The 22,389-nt window shown below is 40.4% G+C and overlaps 1 protein-coding gene across 1 annotated transcript in view; it reads left to right on the forward strand.

Moving 5' to 3' along the window:
- The window catches only part of PHRF1 (PHD and ring finger domains 1), a 51,152-nt gene that overhangs the window by 11,698 nt on the left and 17,065 nt on the right, over positions 1-22,389 (forward strand). The window contains exons 2-11 of the mRNA XM_065403184.1: positions 5,846-5,960; positions 6,373-6,492; positions 9,071-9,309; positions 9,654-9,737; positions 10,885-11,009; positions 13,393-13,493; positions 14,036-14,208; positions 18,159-18,288; positions 18,660-18,784; positions 21,763-21,950. Of these exons, the coding sequence (XP_065259256.1) occupies positions 5,870-5,960; positions 6,373-6,492; positions 9,071-9,309; positions 9,654-9,737; positions 10,885-11,009; positions 13,393-13,493; positions 14,036-14,208; positions 18,159-18,288; positions 18,660-18,784; positions 21,763-21,950 (1,376 nt within the window). The 5' untranslated portion in view covers positions 5,846-5,869. The remainder of the gene's footprint in view (positions 1-5,845; positions 5,961-6,372; positions 6,493-9,070; positions 9,310-9,653; positions 9,738-10,884; positions 11,010-13,392; positions 13,494-14,035; positions 14,209-18,158; positions 18,289-18,659; positions 18,785-21,762; positions 21,951-22,389) is intronic.

Below are 22,389 nucleotides of genomic sequence, written 5' to 3' on the forward strand. Positions count from 1 at the left end.
TAAACACGGGGGACCAAGGCGGCTTAGGTGTAGGTGAAATGTGAGGCCAGCGAGAGTAACTTTTGTTGAGTGCGATAAGTACCTGGGGTAAAAATGAGCTCCAGTTTTTAAAATCAGGGTTGGGGTTTGCTGTTCGCAGCTTAGTCTTAAGGACTGCGATTTTTCGCTCCACCACACCATTGCTTTGAGGATGATATTTAGTATGGATGTGAAGGAAAGCCCCCCATCCAAAAATGAGCTGTTCAATGCTTTTGCTGGTAAAGGGTGGCCCACCATCTGCTTGGACTTCAGTGGGAGTGCCCCAGGCAGCTGCTGTTTGCTTAAGAGCCACAGCGACAGAAGCAGCATTGGTTTTAGTAAGAGGGACACAAAAAGTTTGCCGAGACCCCAGATCGACAGTAACTAAGGCTTTTGGAAAACGACGAGCACCTGGCAGGGGTCCTATTAAGTCAATTTGCCACGTACTACCTGGGGCAAAGTGTTCTGCAGCGTATGCAGAACGCTCATATCGGGGACGATTCATAGTTTTTACCTGCACACACTGCAAGCAGGACTGAACAATGAGCTCGCACTGACTGCGGCTAACGTCAGGCTTTTGGTTAGAAAAGCCAGATAACAGGCCGTACAATTTTGTGGGTGGTAAGTGTCCCCATTCTTCGTGGACATGATATGGTTTGGAGAGAAATTGACCAGTGTTACTTGCATCGCTTAGTTGCCGCTGTATTTCTGGAATGGTGACAGAGCTGGAAAATGCGATAGGCTTTACACGGCTGTTAGCTTGTCTATAATCAATGACAAGGCGATATTTAGAGGGATCGCCGGGCTTGGGAATACCCCAACCCGCGGACAGAAAGGTGGATGCAGTAACCCTTTCTATCTTTTTCTCTTCTAGAAGCTGAGTGAGCAAAGCCTCAATAAGGGGAAGCCCTTCGGATTTTGTGGGGATAGGGGAAAATTTCCATGGCTGGGAGTTAACTACTTCGGGGGTATAGGGGGAATGATCGCCTACGGTTATAGGGAGGGCTTGCAGAATTTGATTATGCAGTTTAAATTTTTTAATATCTGAGACACCTAGCAGATTTTTTGATCCTAACAAGGCTTTTATTTTTCTTACGTATTTTTCGTGGACAATTTTAACCCAAACCACGGGTTTTTCTTGTACTGCATTGAGGCCTTGAACAAACATAAAGGAGCCAGTAGGACAGTGGGGAACGTTGGGCTGAATAATGCTAACTTGAGTTCCAGTGTCTAATAAAAAGGAGGTGGGGGTGTCACCGTTAACTAACAGGGTGGCATATGGGCGTTCATCTGTGGGATCTTTAATTTGGGCCGGGCAACATCTGGCCCCTATTCGTTTTTTGACCTAACATAGTCCTCCCAATTTTTCCAGCCTAGCTGTTCAGCTATATTTTGCTGCTCTTGGTCTGACATTTTACGCAGGGCTTCTTTGGGGATTCCTTTGTTAAGAAGGAAGCCAAATCGTGCCCGTTCAGCTTTAGTTCGCTCAGGATATTTTTGGGGATTAAACTGACTCTTTGGAGGGTCTTTTGGTGGCGAATCAACTGGGAGGACAACAGGTGGGGGTGGCAGTGACAACTTAATTTTACTAACTACTTCAAATAACGTTAAGATGGATCTGCGAACAGCCGCATGCAAGTTTAGCATGGCACCGGTGTCAGCTCCAGGGGCAGCTTCTAATGCTAAATCAACTGCCTCTGCTGAGACAGGAATTTGGGTGGGATCAGTAACATGTATAAAGGGTGTGGCCACCAATTGCTGTTGAACAGTTAAATTAAGTGGGTTTTGTAGTGGATCCCACAGGGCTATGGAAGCTCCTGCGATTGCCCATATTAAATCGTGTGGAGTAACTAAGGCTCCCGGGGGATATACAATCCTTTAAAACTGCCTTGCATTGCTAAAATGGCAGCTGCCGGGGTGGTAAGTGGCCAAATGCGATTATTTAATAAAGCATGACCCGGGAAGCCTCGTGCCCAATTGGCCGTTTTGGCTAAGATGCCAGCCTCCTCACGGTCCACCAATTCTGCTCCGTGTTCTAAGGCTAGCCGCCCGACCCAAACCATAGGTGCCTCATCGGCTTTTCGTTGCGTTTCCTTTAAAAACTCTTTAAGTTCGGCCTTAGTACGTGTTCGCAGTTCAGTAACCCGCGTGGTGTTGCCTGTTTGTGCATCTATTTTAGTTTTAGTTATCGCAATAGGCAAAGCTTCTGCTACAGTTTCAGATTCAGTAAATTCTGGGGCTGTTGGCAGAGCTGGATACAGAGGAGTTTTAGGAGCTTCATATGGGGGTGGCAAAATTTTCTGAGAGGGACTTGGGGAGGGGGAGGTAGTGATGGGCTCTACCTTTTCTGTCTTCTCCACATTATCATCTTTAGGAGAGCCAGGGGCTGCCTGTTTAGCTGCAAACATTGTGCCCCCGTGGAGGACAGAGCACAGATTGAGGGCCTTGCATATCATGCTAAACAGGACGGTAGAAACATCCTCAGATTTATATTCATCGGGTCGCAATTTTTTGGTTTTCTTAATTAAATCTAATTCTTTTATCATCTGGCATAATAATTTGTGTGCCGGATCAGCAGGTATTACCCGAGGTGGGGGAATCAATTTGGAAACGGTACCTCCGGATTTTCTAACAATGCGGCTACACTCTCTCCAAAGCTGAGAGGGATCTGCAGCACCGAGGTTCTCCACAGTCTCCGTGCACTGAGGCTGTAGGGAACAATCAGCTGGCTGACATCTAAAGCTCGGGTGGCACCGAAGGAGCCATCCCATATCTGCCAGGGTTAATGGTACAGTATAGCCTTTTAGAGTTTTACCCGAGCCAAGGGAACAGATCCATTCTATTTTTGGATCAGTCGAATTTTGGCTAGTAAAAAGGTGAAACTGCAAATGTTGGAACTGTTCAGTTTCATCATCTGCGCGGTCTGCAGCGTGCCACGGGCATGGCCCAACTCCCTTGCATCCTGTTCGTGACGCCATGTGGATTGCCACGGGCACGCAGGGGCGAAAGAAAATGCAGGCCTGTTATTTACCAGGCTGCACGTGGCAATAGACTATATTGGTAAGGGATGCAAGGAGAGTATGGGTTACGATGCAAACTGCAGACACACACACACACACAACTAAAATTAATTTAAAGTTTTATTGGGGATAATTACAAGGGGTAAGGGAGCAGCGTTTGATTAGCTAATAGAGTTAATGAAACTTAAAACACACAATGACTAAAATATCTACTAACAATATTTATAAACAAAGATGCAGCAATTAGTAATAACTGATACTTACAAATACAAACCAACGCATAACGACCGGCAAACGTAGAAACTCTGTTTGAAACACGTGAGCTGAGAGAGAGGCTTCGAGGTGATCAGGCTCGGTTACGGGTGTACACAGGATACACAGGATTCGTTTTTCTTTCTCCTCTCCCTGCCTGCACATGGCAGGCAGCCCATAAAGTACCAACTATGACATCATAGAAGTGTCATAGGGGACGGGACCCAAAACCTGTTTGTGTTCGTTTCTGATTGGCACAAGCAAAGTTTACACCAAGTAGGGGAGCAGGTGCCTCAAAGTCTGGCTTTGCCCCCAAAAGGTGAGGAAATGCATATTGCTTTAGAATGCGTGCAACACTGAATGACAAAAGAAGAGGCCAGGGCAATACCGGTATGGGCAAGTTTTACAGGATACAGACAGGAACTCATCTCAACAACATGTAACAATAATAGAAATATTAACTAAATACCAAGTTGTACTCTATAAATTTAACAAGAATTTCTAAAAAACGTAACCACCTCAGCAATGTAGCCTGACTAAAGTTGCTCTAGGAAACTTAGCTTTGGAATTTTCCAACTTTACCACAATATTATGGTTGTATAGTTAATGCAACTAGTGTAGCATTTAATTATATTTTATATAATGGAGTTGACTCATTTTAAATACATAAATATGCACTGCTGAAACTTGAAAAACTGATAATGGAAACTAGCAGATTTAAGGTGCTGCTTATCCTTTCAGTTACATCACATTGTGATTGAGTTTAGCTGAAAGTGATTCAGTCTTCATCAAATGTAAATGTTTTTTAATCACTCCTGTTACTAAGGCCTGGTCCACACTAACCCCCCACTTCGAACTAAGGTACGCAACTTCAGCTACGTTAATAACGTAGCTGAAGTCGAAGTACCTTAGTTCGAACTTACCGCAGGTCCAGACGCGGCAGGCAGGCTCTCCCGTCGATGCCGCGTACTCCTCTCGCTGAGCTGGAGTACCGGTGTCGACGGCGAGCACTTCCGGGATCGATTTATCGCATCTAGACAAGACGCGATAAATCGATCCCAGAAGATCGATTGCTTACCGCCGGACCCGGAGGTAAGTATAGACCTACCCTGAGTCAGCTAGAAGCTTAACCCTGTACCCAGGATAGATTCCCATTGAAGTCAATGGTCCTTTTGACTAAGGATACAGTTTTTGCTTTTTTCACTTAACATTAAAGAGTGCTTTTACAGTTTAGTCTTATGAGTTAGTGAAACCTGCATTTTTAAGGCAGTTAATTTAGTGCAGGGTTATGGCTTCAAAAGGAAATGACTGAGTGAAGATGTGTAATTCAGGGCACATCATGAGCATTTGCATAAAACATACAGTGCTATGATGTTTCAGAGCTTATTTTAGATCTATTATATGCAGTGTGAAGGTGGGAGGGAGGGAGAATGAGGCAACTAATTAGAACCTCATTATCACATTCATAAGAGAATGTCTATATCCCTTTTCTGAAGAGAGCCTCTAGGAATCCTGACATAACACATGCCTTTTTAAACAAGATTTCTGTAAGCAAGCCAGAGATTAACATATTTAATTGCACAGTAATCTTTGTTTCTTAGTTTGTATTAGTAGCATGTGGAGTAAAAGCAATGGCTTGATTGTCATAAATTATGGATTTGGATCCTGGCACATCACTCAGCGTTTGTCAGTTTATTACCAGCCTCTACTGACCCACAACAATTAATTTTAGTTACATTAATGTGCACTAAACCATGTCTCCTTGTTTCTTTGAAAGATTGGTCATGGGATCTGTGTTTTTTGTTTTGGTTTGTTTGTTACACCTCATTATGGAGCTGTGCAAGGAAAAGACTTATTTAGACTGTCTGAAACACAATGTTCTTTTGCCTGGTTTTTTGACTTGGAACAAATATTGAGATTGTGCTTTGGTACTTTACTAGATTCTTTTCAGTTAGTCCTTGAATGCTGCTGAGAATTGGAATTTATGTACTCGTGTACAAGGATTGGGTTCCCTTCAAAGGATACAGTGAGCTGTAGACTGATATCTGTAACTTCCTCTATAAGTGGTCCACTCAGTGTCCTTGACATTCGCAAATTGACTTCTTGCCACTCTGAACTTTTAACAACCAAGGAAGCAAAAAATCCTTTACAGATGTGGCTCTTGGATATAACATGGGATACTCTCTTTTCACTGTTTTTGTTCTCACTGGTCCAAACGAAGAAATTTTGAATTGTAAGTGTAAACCAAACTTGAGAAAAAGCTGCATCTATTTAGCTCATCACAACATTCTAAAACTTTACTTGACAAAATATGGTTCTCTGGGGATCATCTGTGAAATGAATTGGAAAACAAAGTTTCTAATTACATTTTGTATCCTTGAGTCTAGTGGGCGTGGCCACTTTCAGTTTTATCAAACATCCTCTACAATGTATATACCTCTCTCGATTCACTGTTTCTCATTGTGTGCTGAGCAAAAAAAATATTATGCTTATTCAAACAGTGAGCTGTCAAACTTTTTGGCATTTGTGTTTTACTTGAATCTTCTTTTTTTCAGGGAGCTGATTCCCAATGCCCTGCAATGGATGATGACAGTCAGGACGAACTGATAAACAAGAATGCTGCACTAGGCAAAGGCAAAAGATCAAATTTAGTGCTCCTAAGCGAAGCAGGTATCTCAAACCACTCTCTGTACTTGTATACTTCCTGTTTTAGGTTTTAAACAGTGTTTGCCTATCCAAATAAGTAGTATTTATAGATAAATATCTGTTATGAGGGAGAAAAGACTTAAATCTTTGTGCCATCTCATAGGTTCTGTGCCTCCTGCTGTTGGCTTCTTTACACTACTAGCCAATTAAACGCTGAACAGTGCCATCACAGCTTGATAATAAATGGTACTCAAAAAAGTGCTGCAAAAAGCACCTTGGAAATCTGTTGTTTCAGCTTCTATATGGATTTGCCCGCAGCAGGATTTCTGATACGTGCTTGGCTATCCCACATACTTTTTATTTGCAGTATATGCTTATTGAAGGGTCATGTGCAAAGTAGATGCAATTAGTGTTTTCCTTTTTGTCATTTTAAAAGAAAGCAATGATGGAAATAGTGGGGATTCAGAAGACGATACAGGAAGTGAGGAAGAAGATGGCACTGATGAAGATGGGGGTGAGGAGGATGAGGAAGAAGGTGAAGATGAAGATTTAGAGGGTGAGTCTGTTAAACGTGCTTGTGTATGTTTGTTTGCTTCAAATGTTTTTGATGGCTGGAAGAGAGAAACTGGGGTTATAGTTTTCCTTCCAAAAAGTAGCAACAAAATGTAAATCCGATGTTTATAACTATTTTCATGATTCTTTAAAAGAGGAGTCTAAGCATTTTCGGCTCTTGTGTTTGGCTAAAATGCTCATATTTAAGATAATAAAGTAGAATTTAGTGACTGTTTCCCTTCCTTCAACTGCATCTTGGTAAGAAATGGACTTGAGACACTCTTACACATGCCATATAAATGGATGTTTTTTATTTATTAAATATTCTATGACACTTATCACCATAGTATGTTAGTAATACTGTAGTATTAGCACCTGCTAATTATTCAAAAGTGTTGTGTTTTTTCCCCAATTCATTTTTAATTTCTATTCAAATGTAACTTCCTTGTTGGCAAAATGATGTTATGGAGGGTGAAGACCCCATGCTTATAAACAGCAAACAAACAAAAGCACACCGCTAACTTAACCAAGGAAAATAATCTAACAATTTTTGGTGATAAGTGGTGCAGAGGAGTCTCTCAGAGTCTAGCAGTGGAAATTGTACACTCAAACTAAAGTAGGATTTTGTAATTTCAGTTTCTTTTACAGGCAATGGTAAAATGGGGTGTATGTCTGTTGGTTTTGCATTTATTACTCAGCTACCTATACAGGTATTACGTGACTGGTTATATTTTTGTCTGTCACTCTGAAAGTAATGGTGAAATGGACTGTGCTCAAACTAATCTAACTGAAGTCCTGAAAGTGCTGAGTCTGTGCTAAGTGCTTTTTAGGGAAATTCGTTAAAGAAATGCAACACTTGTAATGCACATATTTAATTAGTTTCAGCATCATCCTAATCTCTTTGGTTGTATGTTATATACCTTTTCCCCACCTGTCTGTCTCCTTATAGCTTGTATTCTCTAGGGCAGAGATTCTCTTCCTTTGTGTCTAGGAAGTGCATAATATGTTTTGGGTTCAACCACAATCTAAATAATCATTAAAAAAAATAAAAATAAAAGGAACAATGCCATGTGGTTTTTAAAAAAATTAAAAGATTGCAGCTGTTGTGGAATGTACTCAGTTTTCTGCTGCTGCTAGGCCAATCTTGTGCCCAAGCAATATGTTAAAATTGACAAAAACAGTATTTCCTGGGTTCGCTAAAGAACCAGAATCTTGTATATTGCAATAATACCTGCTTGCCCAAATGGCACTATAACAAAGTATTAGAGGTGTACTTGTGCCCTAGGTTGCATATTAAAATGCTGTAAGATTGCCAGTAATGCATACTACAGCTTATTACAAAAATCAAGTGTTTTTCATAAGTATGAGGTTACAAAGCTAAAATTGTGAGCATAACCCTTGGGAACAAAGTGCTGTGACTTTTCAGGTTTTTCAAGGTGTTTGACCTTGACAATGTTCACTTAAAAAAAAACTGCAAACAAAAAACTGAAGCAGAGAGAAATTAATAGAATTTCACAATTATTATGTGATTATTGTCTGCTTATGTAGACTAATACTCTACTGAAACTGAGGTTCAACTGGCAGAAACAAATATTTTAGGATTTTAATTATTTCTTCAGCACATCTTGCAGGTTGCTGGGAGTGGACCAGTGTTTTCCAAGTCACTCTGATTAGATTGATTGAGCACAGATTTGATTTGAGCACTGCGTGGCAAAAATATATTAATCAGTCTTCTAAAATAGTCATTCTTGAGCCTTGACTCTGAACTATACAATACAATACATGCTATTCCTGTTTTGTGAGGAAAGTATTACACAGTGTTTTGGTGTTACCTGATAACTGCATTAGGAACCTTTCGGAAGATGAGTTATGTGTTTGTTGGACACTAAGCCTTTCTCTAAAAATTGTGAATGGAGAAATGCCGTGGTATTTGCCTAGAATGAGAATTAATACTAGTTAGTGAGTGATTAGTGATTTTTGGATCTCAAATTTTGGGTGCACCACCAAAGACACCTTAATAGGCTTGATTTTTTTTTTTTTTTTTTTTTTTTTTGGGAGGGTGAGTGGCTCTGCACTTTAACGAGACTTTAATGTCTCTGGTGGGACACCCAAAATCACTAGTCGCTTCAGAAAAATCTTGCCCCTATTCTGGAATGATTGGGAATATCTGGCTGTGCTCTATACCCTTTACAGCTCCTATGAAAAAGTGAATGAATACTTGTTTTGAAAATTATGCAGAAATGGCACCAACCTGATTTATACTATTTCACCACCACCAGAGACATACTTCTTATTTTGCTGTCTCTCCTTTTAATCTTCTGCACGACTAATCACAACTCTGATTACCAAGAGACTTAAAGAGCATCCTTTTTTTTTTTTTTTTTTTTTTTAAAGGAATATCTAGTGTTTAATAAAGTGGAGGGGAAAAAGAGGGAGAAAAATCAATGTAGCTTGTGATAAAAGGATTGTGCTTATCCTTCCCTCCCAAAAGCATCCCCTCGATCAGGATTCTTTCTGGTTTAGTATTTTCCCACGCTGCAACCCTGCAGTACATTAAAGCTATTTTTTTTCTGATTCTCAAGATTCTGAAGATGAGGAGGAAGATGATGACTATGCTGAAGAGGAAGAAATGGAATCTGCTGTTGGGGAAACAACCGTTTCTCTGAAAACAACGCTACAGACAAATGGAGGGGACATTTCTTCTGATGATGATGCTGAAAACTGCCCCATCTGCCTCAACACCTTTAGGAATCAGGCTGTTGGAACTCCTGAGAGCTGTGCCCATTACTTCTGCTTGGACTGTATAGTGGAGTGGTCTAAAGTACGTCCTTTTTCTCTGTTCTTGTTCTTTTATCCAAGATAGTGTGTTAAGCTTTCACACCTGTCTGTCTTCTGATCAGCCTGCAGTAATATCTTGGTAAAGATCTATTGAGTTGTGGTAAGGAAATCATCAAGTAGCTGGAATATTCAAATCCATTTTCTTAAGATTCTTGAGATTTCTTGAGATTTAATCGAGAGCAATGATGGCAAGATGACAAAGTGCTTCTGCTCCACAGACTCTTGGTAATTGAAAACAGCCCTTTTAAAACTGATTTGAGTTGAGAACTCTGCTTATGACCCTGGCTGATGGGACAGGTACTAAATTTTGTTTTTTTTTCCTTCTAGAATGCCAATTCCTGTCCAGTGGATCGAATCCTCTTTAAATATATTTGCATTCGGGTGCGATTCGGTGGTGAAATCTTAAAAAAGGTAGGCCGTCGACTAACCTTCAAAAAACTAAAGTCAATGTAACCAGAAAATACTTATCCAGAGATTTGTTTCTCTCATACAATTTATTTAATATTCAGTTATTATACGGATTACCTCTATCCTAATTTGATCACTTTTTCAGGAAAGTTTGTTTTTAGCTTTTTAAAATCTATCTATATCTATACTACTCATGGTACATCACAAAGTGTGGTGCCTTATTTAAGTCAGAAGGAATGGGAATATAGTATGTGTAACTTTCATAACTACCTATTTTTCAAAATAGGAATTAGATTGTAAACTCTTCTGGGCAGAGACCATCTTTGTCTAAGTAGAAAGTGCCTAGAACTGTGTGCATGTTGCTGTAATATAAATAGGAATAAACCCTGGTTAAATGTATGTGGAGAGATAAGGCATCTTCTCATTAGCACTGTTTTGTACTGGTAAATAGATGTGCAAAAGGAGATGACGGATCAGATATTGGAATCTCAATTCCTAGCACCAGAGCTTCAATGTATTGATAACTTCTAATAATCTGTGGTCTTGTTGAGTTAGCATTGTCCATTTTTCTTTAACATGTTAATCAGCATACTGACCGTCTTGAAGACACAACCTCTCTTAGAATTCTGGGGATCTGGTGGCATCTTATCATAAGATAGTTTATGTATTTCTACTGTGTTACTACCATGTTTCCTATTTATTTTAATCATATCTGTTTCTGTGAAGTTAATTTGAAATAATCAACTCATAGTGCTACTTTCATAACTACCAGGGGTGTTTCTTTGTGGCATCCCACTAATGTCAAGGAAGTCAGAAGCATCTAAATCTGAAACTTTCTTAGTTATACACCTCTTGGGCCTTTCTCATCTCCGTCTTATTCAGAGTTTTGACCTAACTTATTGATTTAAATGGCAATTTTCTATTGCTGATGATATCCAGTCAAACCTACTACAAATAAGGAAGATGGATGATGGAAGTTGTAGCACTTACCTCATAAATGATCATGTTCTAGATACTTTTAATAAAATGGAGGTTCTGTTAGGGTAGAACAGGCGGTCACTGTAGCAGTGAACTACTATTGTTGCTGATGTAACAGGGTGGATAAAAAGAATAGAAGCTTCTACTTAAAATGTGAAACTCTCTTGTTTAGATTCCTGTTGAGAATACAAAAGCTCAGGATGGTGATAGCGGGGAGGATGACCCAACCTTTTGTGAGGTGTGTGGCAGAAGTGACAGAGAAGACCGCCTGCTGCTGTGTGATGGCTGTGATGCAGGGTAAGAAGGGTTGATGGCCTGAGTTAGTTTGTTTGCGGTCACAAAGGGCTCCCTCTGAGGGAGTGAAGGGGTTATAATTCACAGCTGTTTTTCAGTACACTGAATCTTTGTGGGCTACCATTCATAACAAGGTGATTATTATCATGGGAGAGGAAAAGGGTCTATTTACCTTTCTCCTCGCTCTCTTCTTGTTTTTCCTTAATTAGAATAAGCAAAGGGTAGTATCTTTAAGGCAATTTAAAAAACTCTTATTTTAAATATTTGAATACAGACAGATGCATCAAGGTACTTAAATATAGCTTGTGGCTAAAGTCTCATGCAAGGATTTAAAGCTGTTACGCCATTTATATCAACCTTGCAAAACTGTCCATTGAAATTTAACAAATTGAATGGATATCAGTAAGTATAGCTTTGTTTGTGCCTGCACAGTCTATAGTCCCAAGGGAATTTAAACATTCATTCATGGTTGGGATTGGGAGGTAGAAACTGTAAGGTCAGGCATATTGCCGAAACACTGAACAAATATAGTAAATATTTATAACTAAAGAACTCCTAACAATATAAGATTTGATAAGTAGAACTCTTAACTTAACTCAAGTTCTTACTTGTGCAAGTCTGTCCTCACTTTTTGTGTTCTGATTTTTTTTTTTTTTTTAAAGTGACAGTTTCAGCTAATTTTGTATACAGTGTTGTTGTGGCCATGTTGGTCCCAGGGTATTAGAGAGACAACTCACCAATGGAAATTGGTCCAATAAAAGATATTACCTCATCCACCTTGTGTCTCAGCTAATTTTGTTTTTCTCAAAATAAGTTTCACTCTTAGAAATATCTGTTCTTTGCAAAACTACAACTTTCTCAGTGCTTTGTTCTCAGAAAGTGCTTTTCATCTCTTCTAGCTCTCTCTTGTAGGACTCTGTGGCTAGGATAAGTCCTAAAGAAACCTAGGATTATTTTCTTCAAATTTTAAGTCTCCTAACTTCTAAGATTACCTGTGTCTCAGTGATCTGAAACAGGATCAATAATTATATTTCCCATTTTTGTTCATCGTTCACCCTTTATAGCTTGTAACCACATATAGGGTCATCCTTCTCTTTTAATGGAGAAAGTGTCACATGCTCCAAGAAAACAGGCGCAGATTTTCTGCATGTGTAGGAATTGCATGAGGGCTTTCCTTTGTGGCAAAAAGCATGAATTATAGAAACATACTAATATGATAGTTGATATTGGCTTAAATCTGTGCTGGAAAGAGCCACTAATACAATGTTTAACCTCAGGCATGGAACTCAGTCCAAGCATTTAGCTTTTTAGGTTGGGTAATTCACTGGAGAAAATCCATTTAAAACTGATTATGTCTTGTAGCCATGTAGTTTGAGTAGAAGCTGCTTCAAAAGATTAAACACTTTACTGACAATCCTGACTTTAGCTAATGCTATGCTGTCTTGTATTAATGGTGTTGAAAATGGAATAGAATCAATAAAAGGAACAGAATTGCATAATCTTAAAAAGCTTGATGGTACAGCTTCCGTTGACTACAGTTGGTGAGACAATTTGATCTAGTAATTCAAATCACTAGGCAAATAACATTTTAAAATATTTATTATGGAACGAGCATTATCCCATTTTTTGTCTTTAAAAATTGAACTGGACATATGCACCTCTGTATAATGTTATGTGGAGGACTGCAAACTTGGGCCCCTATATATGGGTGAACCTTTGAGAGCGTGTGAAGCTCCTAGCCTGGGCAGTTATACAAGTTTATGGTATTGTGGAAGACTTCAGCAGACATTAGTCGTCTCTGAGTGATGGCTGGATTATATTTGATATATGGGGCTTGTATTCAAAACTACACAATCTAAGAAGCAGATCCAGTCTGTGATGTATGGCAAAGTAAAGATTTCAACAGTACCACTTTTTTAATCCTTGGAAACCAGCATTATTTCACGCTAATGTCTGTTTTACCCTTTCCACTGCTTTTAATTTCTCCAGAGCACTTTGAAGTTTTTTTTCCTGCTCTGTATTTGCTATCTCTTTCTGTGAATTTGATCCCAGTCACAACAAACACCCAACAAAACACGAAGCAACCATCGGGGGTGCAGAATTTTCTGAGGCTTGGAGCTTTAAGTGGTTAAAGGAACTTCTAGAAATCCTGCAAGAATCCATGATACTTGCATAACTATCAGGAAGCATTATTGCTTTGGAAACTAATAGAAGCAGCTCCATAGACCGCAGTTTAGGGCAGTGGTTCTTAGAGAATTATTAGATGTCTGTTTGCATATGAGATGACTACCTTATATGGTCCTTGGATGGAATTAAAAAAAAAAAAAAAAAGCTTTTTTTCTTTCAGTGTTGATAAGAATCTCATTGTGTGTTGCTCTTGTATTAGATACCACATGGAATGCCTTAATCCACCTCTGAGTGAGGTACCTGTGGATGAATGGTTCTGTCCAGCATGTGCACCAGCTAATGCTGCTGTTGCTGCTGCTGGTAAGTATTTTGATCAAATCACACTTTTTACCCTGATTCGGATCACGGAAAACAGCTGTTCTTTAAAGAGATGCTGTTCAGTTGTTTAGGCCCCAGATTTGACACCTTCCCCCTCTCCCCCCCCCCCCCCTCCAGATTGTTTTGGTGGGCAGCCTCTTTTGGGCTCATTGACTGGGAAAGCAGTGTTTGTATATTAAGATTTTATTCAGGGATTGTAAGCTACAGTGTGTTGACTTGGAAGTGGGTCTATTACCAGCCCTAGCCTGGCTGGGAACGACAGGGTAGAAGCAACTCTTCTCAATGCCTCCAGCAAATCATCTAGCTGGCTGAAGGAGTGACATTATCTGGCTCTGGGTATTTTTGTGCTGCCTTCCTTGCCAAAGGGTCAGTTTGCTGTGATGTAGGGTGTGTGTGTGTGTGTGTGTGTGTGTGTCTGGTGCAGAAAACAGAATGAGTATCTTGATTTAGATTCTATAGTAAAACTTTCAACTCTTGAAGGAATGTATACTGACAAGTGACCCAGAGGGCTTTTTCCTTTTCAGAGACAGATCATGTGAGTGAAGAAGAGGTTGCTGCCCTCATAGCTGATGTCACCCCTACCACTAGTAGGCTACGTCTTAATGTTCGAACTCGAGCAATAGCCAGGACTCGGCAGAGCGAACGAGTTAGGGCAACAGTGAACAGAAACCGAATAACAACTGCACAGCAAATTCAGGTATTGGGAAGTGTACAGTTAGCTTAGAAATATGAACTTAAAATTTATAATCAAGTCTCTGAAAGACGCTCTTAAGAGAGTTAAAACAAGCCCACTCATTACTAGCTCAGCAGGCTTGAATTGCAATTGAATTCTGATTGTCCAGGATTAAATGATTGCATTCTGGTAAATTGAGAGTAATTACAGAACCAGTTGTGCAATGTGTGAGCAAATCGTATAGATGCAAAATTGATTTGAAAAGTGCACTAATTTGCATATCTCTCTGGAGACCTGCATTTTAATACTTGTCACAAGTGGAATTGAATTTACCATCCTGAATCCCCAGAGGATATTAGTCCACAGTGCAAAGTGCTCCCACAGTTGTGCAAAATTGTTAGCTTTTTCTTCCATGGTCATGATTGGAATAACTAGGGTCCTCCAGATGAGAGCTACTGAAATTCATTGAAAACTCAGGACGCTCTTGTATATGCTTTAAGCCAATGCTGTTAGGGCTTCACTTGCATAAACCTGAAAACTCTTAATTCATGCCCCAACCTGTCATGGTTTATAGACTGTTCAGAAGTTGTATCCATGACTAGTGGTATATCTTGGGGTTCTTTTTAATGGTTTCAGACACTTAATTTTTCAGTAACGCTATATGAAGTTATCCCTTCCCTTTTGTTTGCTGGAAGTACAGGAAAACTGGCAAGCTGCAAAACCATCTGTGTTTCAGTTGTTAAAAATATCGAAGTTGCAACGAAAACATTCTCTACATATTTGCAAAGCTGCAAGTTTTGTCAAGTCAAATTCTACAGAGACAGTCAAACATAGATAAGAGAGAAGACAGTAGAAGGAAGAAGAAAAAGAACAGGTTTCTTTTCATAGTCCAGTGGCGGGTGAGCGGGTGGTGATTGTCAGTTTGAGGTTGGTGTCAGTTTAAGTGATGCGCAAAGTGTCTAATCATCCTGAGGTCTGGTTTGGAAAAAAAACTGGATCAGAGGTGAGGTCCCTGTTGGATGATGCTTCTCTTCCCACCCTCCCATCCCCCCAATGGTTAAAGCTGGCAATCAAACAAGTTGGTAAAACAAAATCTAGATGAAACCCGAGAAAAGCCATGGCCTGATGCTCAATAGCCTTGATACCTATAATTAGGAACAAAAAATAAAGAAAAACAAAGTAGAGACATAAAGAAGCAACAAAATGACAAAAGCAGAATGAAAGACCAAGACTTTCCCTTCTAAGTTACTCAGTCTAAGATTCTGTGTCTCGGTTTCCCGTGGGCTGAGAAGTATATCAGACTGTTAATCACTGTCCTTTCAAAGTTTTCCAGTAGTGCATCTAATCCAAACAATCCTATTTAAAAACAGATCTTGAACAAACTCAAAGCAATCTGAAATATAGCAACAAGTCCAGTCATCAAAACAAAGTACAAACAAGGTTCCAGCATGCATTGGGTCCTTCTTAAGTTAAATGATTTTAGGACTTCCCCAAAGAGCCCTAATAAGCCTTAAATTTGTTAGTCTCTTTTCTGGAGGTAGGTCACGTCAGATGGTATGTTGAACCAACTCCTCACTCCCAATATTCAGCCCCCCAAATTTAAAAAGGATCAATAACACAGTAAAAATCCCACAAATTGTTGGATGCACTTTTGAAAAATATAGATGAAAGCAGTTGGTAGATGTTGTTCCCTTTCTCACCTTAGATGCTAACTGCTTAATACAGTTACACTAGAAAAGTGTCTTGAAATCAAAGGTTTTGCAGGGTAACTGCTAGTGCTTTATTACTGTCTCTCCCTACCTGTTGTTTTATAAATACAGTGTGTAGCTGTCTCCCTGCAGATGAGAGAGGTGGTGCACGGGGACTTAATCGTTGCATAGTAGTGCAAGACTGGGTGCCAAGTACTTCCTGTTCAAGAAACCATTCCGAGCTCCACTTCTCCAATCTGCAGAGATGATTACAAACTTTCCCTAGAAAGGTATTGCTCGCTTCATTTTTTAAAAAAAAGCACACCTCTCTTACTCTAGTTGACACTTAGATTTGACCCGAGAGCACAAGTAAAAATCCAGTAGCTAAGATAAGCTCTTCTGCTGTGCCCTTTGGCACATACAGAAGGGTGTTGATTTCAGATCCTTAGATACCTTTGGTATTTGGAGAGGCAGAAACTTCACTGTGTAATTCATGCATTATTCCCAGATGTACCTGGTATAGTTAAAATCTGCAATGTTCAGGTATCCCCTATTCCTCTCCCCTCCCACCCCCCCAACAGAAAATGTTCGTGTGTGGCACAGGTTGGCACCCACAGAGCTTAAAATGCAGTTCTGCCCTAATGAATACCTTTGAAGAAAAAGTTTTGTAGGGTGTGTTTGACATTTAAAGTATGTTCATTGGGCTTCAATGCTAACACCACATTGAGATGAAATTTCTTCTGTCAGCTATAGTTTATATTAATTTCCCATTTTGTTTCTTACTTTACAACCATAAAACACTTCTAAAGCAGTTTTTCTGTAATTTATATGCTATGTATAGGAGTTTATAGGTAAGTCATTTTTTGTAAGTTTATATATTTTATATAAATATATACAAAATGTAATAGGCTGATACATTGTAAGCATTACTCTAAAGAAGTGCGATAATATCTCTTACACTACATTTATGGTGGTTTGAAATTGCTTTTCCCCTTGAACTCCCAATGTAATATGTGGTGTAGAGGCTTTCATAAAACCATAGCACTTAACCAAACTGGTTAGGTTAGAGCAGTAGTTCTCAACCTTTCCAGACTACTGTACCTCTGAAGCCAAAGCCCCGCCGCTTGGGGCAGAAGCATGTAACTTAGCTTCACGGAGCTCCCTGTGGCGTGGTTGCCACCCCCTAACACTAGCCCTGCACTTGCGACTCCCCTAAACCTCTTCCGCCACCCCCATGTTGAGAAACACTGATCTAGATGAGTTGATGTACCCCGGGAACACATCTGAGTACCCCCAGTGGCCCTGGTTGAGAACTATTGGGTTAGAGTATGTTGTTTACCTTTTTACAAAAAGGTAATGACAGTTGTGCTACCACTGGATAATCAAGGGAGCTCTCTGTTCTCCTCTGGATGATCAAAGTTCGGGTATGTCTACACAACCCACCCCCTTCCTGGGCTTCAGAGCCTGAGCTCCAGCCCGAGCCACAGCTTCAGAGCGCTGTCTATACAGCTATTTTTAGAGCACTAGTGCAAGCCCCACTAGCCGGCGTCTGTCAACCCAGGTTGGGAGTTTGCTTAAAAAGGCTGTGTAGACATACCCTTCACGTCCTGAGTTTCGCACTTCAACTCAGGATCTTCAGGAGCTGGATCTTGGAGGTGTATGCACACCTCTTGTGCAAGGGAAAAGGGACTTGAGCCATGAAATAGTAGTTTCTGCTTATTGTGAGGAAGTGACACTGAAGAGGAGTCTCTCTCTTATCCTTAAGCTCAGCTCCAGGATGTTGGTGTTGAGATTTGCCGCCTTTGGTATGTCTGTGGGGTTTTAAGGGGAAAATGTAGCCTGAAAAGTGAGGAAGCTAAGATCTTGGGCCCCACACTGCCTTGACTTTGCTTTCATTTTTGGTCAGTATGGATTAGTCCTGCTTTGGGAGAAGCCAGTGGACAGTTGTGTGGGTTTGGGGAGGTTTCACAGTGACAGTGGGTGTGAGATTCTCCCACCAGAATAAAGCATTGGAGTAAAAATGTCCCTGGCTTCAAACATTGAGGTAGATTTAAAAAGCCATGGCAGTTTTCACTTGAGATGCAGCATGTGCTGGTGACACAAGTGACTTAATTTTAAAGGTGAACCATTTCTTGTTGACAGCCTGATTCATGATGGTCGGGGAAAAGCGAACTTTGGTGCAGGATCACAAATCCCTTTTTAAATAAGTGCAACAAAACTATCTCAAACTTTTGTTGCTCGTTTATGGTATGTATAACTTACGTGATTTCTTGTTCTGAAATGCAGCATGTGCCAAGGTATCTGATGTCTTCTCTTCTTGATGAAACAATTGAGGCAGTTGCAGCAGGGCTAAGCACAGCAGTATACCAGCGACCTCTGACACCGCGGGCTCCAACCAGGCAGAAAAGAAAAACAGGTAAGGGGATCAGAACCCTTCCAGGATTCCTTGTCTACAAAGTAAAAGGTTTGAGCGAAGTATGAGACAAACTGAAAACAGTACAGCAGATATGTTTGCGTGCCTCCATGGAACTGCATGATTACATCACTCTAACGCTTTTAAAGAGAACTTGTATTCAGTTAAAAAACAGTGACACATTGAAACCAAGCTTTTATATCCCTACCCTTCCAACTGCACTATTTAATTCCAGTTTAGGATCCTTTGCAGCACATCACAGCTTTTTCTTTTGTAAACTTGTTTGTAGTCTGTAGGGAAACTTTGCAGGTTAGTGTGTGTGTGTACACAGTTCTGCTCTTCAGTTAAATACTTTGCTATGCTTGTCTCTTCAGGTAGAAAGAAGAAAGCAGGCAAAAAAAGAACTCAGACAAAGTCTTCTGTTGGAAAAAAGAGTTCAGGGACACGGATCAAGAGACGTAAGCGTCGAGTAAAGAGGAGAAAGGGGAAGAAGATACGAGTAAGTTCAGATGTTAGTTTATGCTGGTATAAAAAATCTCTGCCATTATTTTAATTTCTCTGGTGTAACACTGTTACTCTGCTATAAGCTATCACACACTAAATACATTCTCATAATGGCAGCAAGCATGACTTGAATACAGGCGAATTATGTACAACGTATATAATCTAGTCCTAGGACAGTAGTTCCCAAAGTTTAACAACCTGTGAACCCCTTTCACTAACATGTCAAGTCTCGCGAACCCCCTCCTAAAAATGAATATTTCCAGGGATTTTCTCATTTACCTGAGTATAAATTATAAAAGCAGTGATCTTGGAAATATAAAATTTGTTTTTATGACATGCTTATTACACACTATTTATTATTAAGTGTCCCTGGCCTCTGTTTGCCAGAAGCTGGGAATGAGCGAAAGGGGATGGATCACTTGATGATTACCTGTTCTGTTCATTCCCTCTGGGGCACCTGGCACTGGCCACTGTTGGAAGACAGGATACTGGGCTAGATGGACCCTTGCTCTGACCCAGTAGGGCCATTCTTATGTTCTTATTTATCATTACAGTATTTTTATTACATTATGAAAATGGCAACACTCTTCCAAGATCTCACTTTCATAGCTTCTATCACTTTGAATAAGCCTGTTATAAGACAAGGCTCCTATGTTTCATCAAGGAGTATCAGATGTGAAACAGCATGATGGTATTTAAGAAGCCAACTCAAAGAGTTCCTCCTACACAAGCATTCAGGTCTTGAGCAGTCCAGACAAACGACGCACACGTTACAACAAAGCTTAAACTTGTTCGTCATAATAATTTAAAAAACAATACTAGCTGCCTGTTTAATTTTAAAAACAGCAAAAAATATCCACCTCCCTTTCTATTTCTTATAAGGAGTCTTGAAGTTTAAATCTCCTCAGTATGATAGACATGCTTGCTTTGATCCTCTTAGCTCTTGGAAGTCCAGGGGCTCCGGGCTGCTGGCCTCGTGCTGCCCAGGGTCCCTAGGGACAGCTCTGTCCACCATTAGGGAATTTTTTCCCGAGACCCCCCTGTTACATTTTGTGAACCCCAGTTTGGGAACCACTGTCCTAGGAGAGGTTTCAGAGTAGCAGCCGTGTTAGTCTGTATCCGCAAAAAGAACAGGAGTACTTGTGGCACCTTAGAGACTAACAAATTTATTAGAGCATAAGCTTTCGTGGGCTACAACCCACTTCTTCGGATGCATATAGAGTGAAATATATATATATATCTCCTCAATATATGTTTCACTCTATATGCATCCGAAGAAGTGGGTTGTAGCCCACGAAAGCTTATGCTCTAATAAATTTGTTAGTCTCTAAGGTGCCACAAGTACTCCTGTTCTTTTTGTCCTAGGAGAATGATACTTAACAGAGAAGCTTTTTTTCATCTATTTACTACTCAATACTGTCTTCAGTAAATTTAGAACATAAGAGTGGCCATACTGGGTCAGGCCAAAGGTCCATCTAGCCCAAAATCCTGTCTTCCGACAGTGGCCAATGCCAGGTGCCCCAGAGGGGATGAACAGAACAGGTAATCATCAAATGATCTATCCCCTGTCGCCCATTCCCAGCTTCTGGCAAACAGAGGCTAGGGACACCATTCCTGCCCATCCTGGCTAATAGCCATTGATGGACCTATCCTGCATGAATTTATCTAGTTCTTTTTTGAATCCTGTTATAGTCTTGGCCTTCACAACATCCTCTGGCACAGTCTGCCTGGGACTTAACTATCTTGAGTAGTTTTGTATCGTCTGCAAATTTTGCCACCTCACTGTTTACCCCTTTTTCCAGATCATTTATGAATATGTTGAATAGGACTGGTCCCAGTACAGACTCCTGGGGGACACCACTATTTACCTCTCTCCATTCTGAAAACTTATTCCTACCCTTTGTTTCCTATCTTTTAACCAGTTACCAGTCCCTCTTATTCCATGACCGCTTAATGTTGAGAGTGCTAGTGTGCCTACTGTAGCACTGTATGAGAAGAGCTTCATCATGTTTCTGATCTGGACCAGTAGTGCTAGGGATTGAGCATTCATCCCCTAACTCTTCCACTGAAATCCCTGGGAAACAGGAGTTTCTTCACTTCTTCTGCAGTATGGGAGAATGGGAAGTTAGTCTACTTGAACTAACTTCTAAGCATATTTGCGTGGCTTGCTGCCAAACCCTGGAATTAAACATACGGTTCACTGTATAAACTGAACCCTGCAGATTTCACACTGCTCTCTTTCCAATGAACTGCCACTCTTGTTTGACACCAGTCCACGCTCACTTGAAATGTGAGTCTCCATCACCCTCTGTTTCTAAGCCCACTGATTAAACTATGGAATTTTTGCATCGATATCAAACTTAAGGGTATGTCTACACTGCAAGCAGTACAGTGGCACAACTGCAGTGCTGCAGCTTGTCATATTCTGCTTTAAGTGGTGGTTATTCCCTACAGTTCCAACTTTCCCTTGCCACAGTCTTTAGAGTAGTTAAGATAATGGGGAGTTTGATAGCATCCCTTTTGAATGACAGACTCTTGTGTTAAGGTATTGTATTTCAGAAATTGAAATGACCACTCAAGTTAATGTAATATGTGCAACTTACCGAGTGCATATGTAAAATTACCCTCATCAACCTATGCAAGTTCCATTATACTGTCTATAATACACTAAATAAAAATAGTAAACAATGCAGTCCTCACCATATCAGATGTACACTACTGAGAGAAGTAAGGGCCTCTAACACACAGCACACTCATGCCCAACACCTGCAGGCCTCGCGCATTCTTAACCTGCTTGCTCTGCAGACTTCACCCCAAATCAAAGTAAAATATTTTTTTGTAAACTGCCACATGCTTTTAGTGCCAGGTATCACCGCCTCTTCCCTCCTTGCACTTGTAGCTAATTTGGATATTGATAGAAGCCTGTCTTACAATGCATAGTAGTCAACAACTTTTTTTTCCTCACCTGTCCAGGTGAAAAATGAGGTTACTGCTCGCTCCCGTATTGCAAGAACTCTTGGCCTTGGTAGACCTGTACGTGGAGCTTCAATCCCTTCTGTATATAAACCAATAGAACCCTCACTTGGCCTTATGAGAGCAGATATTGGTGCAGCTTCTCTGTCTGTGTTTGGAGATCCCTATGAACTGGACCCATATGACAGGTAAGATCTTGGGATCAAGACCACAGATCTGATGATTTCTCAGATGTGTTTTAATGCTGTTAAAATATTTTAATACTAAATATCTGGTTACCTTCAAAATTAAATATTTCAAATATATATGTTTTTGGAGGGAGGTCAGAATTAAGGCTAAGATTATGTCACAGAGGTCATGGAAGTCACAGATTCCGTGAATTCCAGAGATCTGTGACATTTTCTGCTTTAGTCCTGGGGCAGCGGAGCTGGAGCTGTGGGGTGGCAGGGGACCCCCACACATCTGAGCTGTTGTGGGGGGTGGGTGCTGGATCACCCCCCACCGCTGCAGCAGGGCTCAGGCTTGGGGTCACATCACCCCGTCAGTACCATTTTGTCACTGTTATTTTTAGTAAAAGTCAAGGACCGGTCACAAGTTTCCATGAATTTTTGTTTATTGTCCATGACT

Source organism: Emys orbicularis, chromosome 4 (assembly GCF_028017835.1).
Source record: "Emys orbicularis isolate rEmyOrb1 chromosome 4, rEmyOrb1.hap1, whole genome shotgun sequence".
Classification (NCBI taxonomy): Eukaryota; Metazoa; Chordata; order Testudines; family Emydidae; genus Emys; species Emys orbicularis.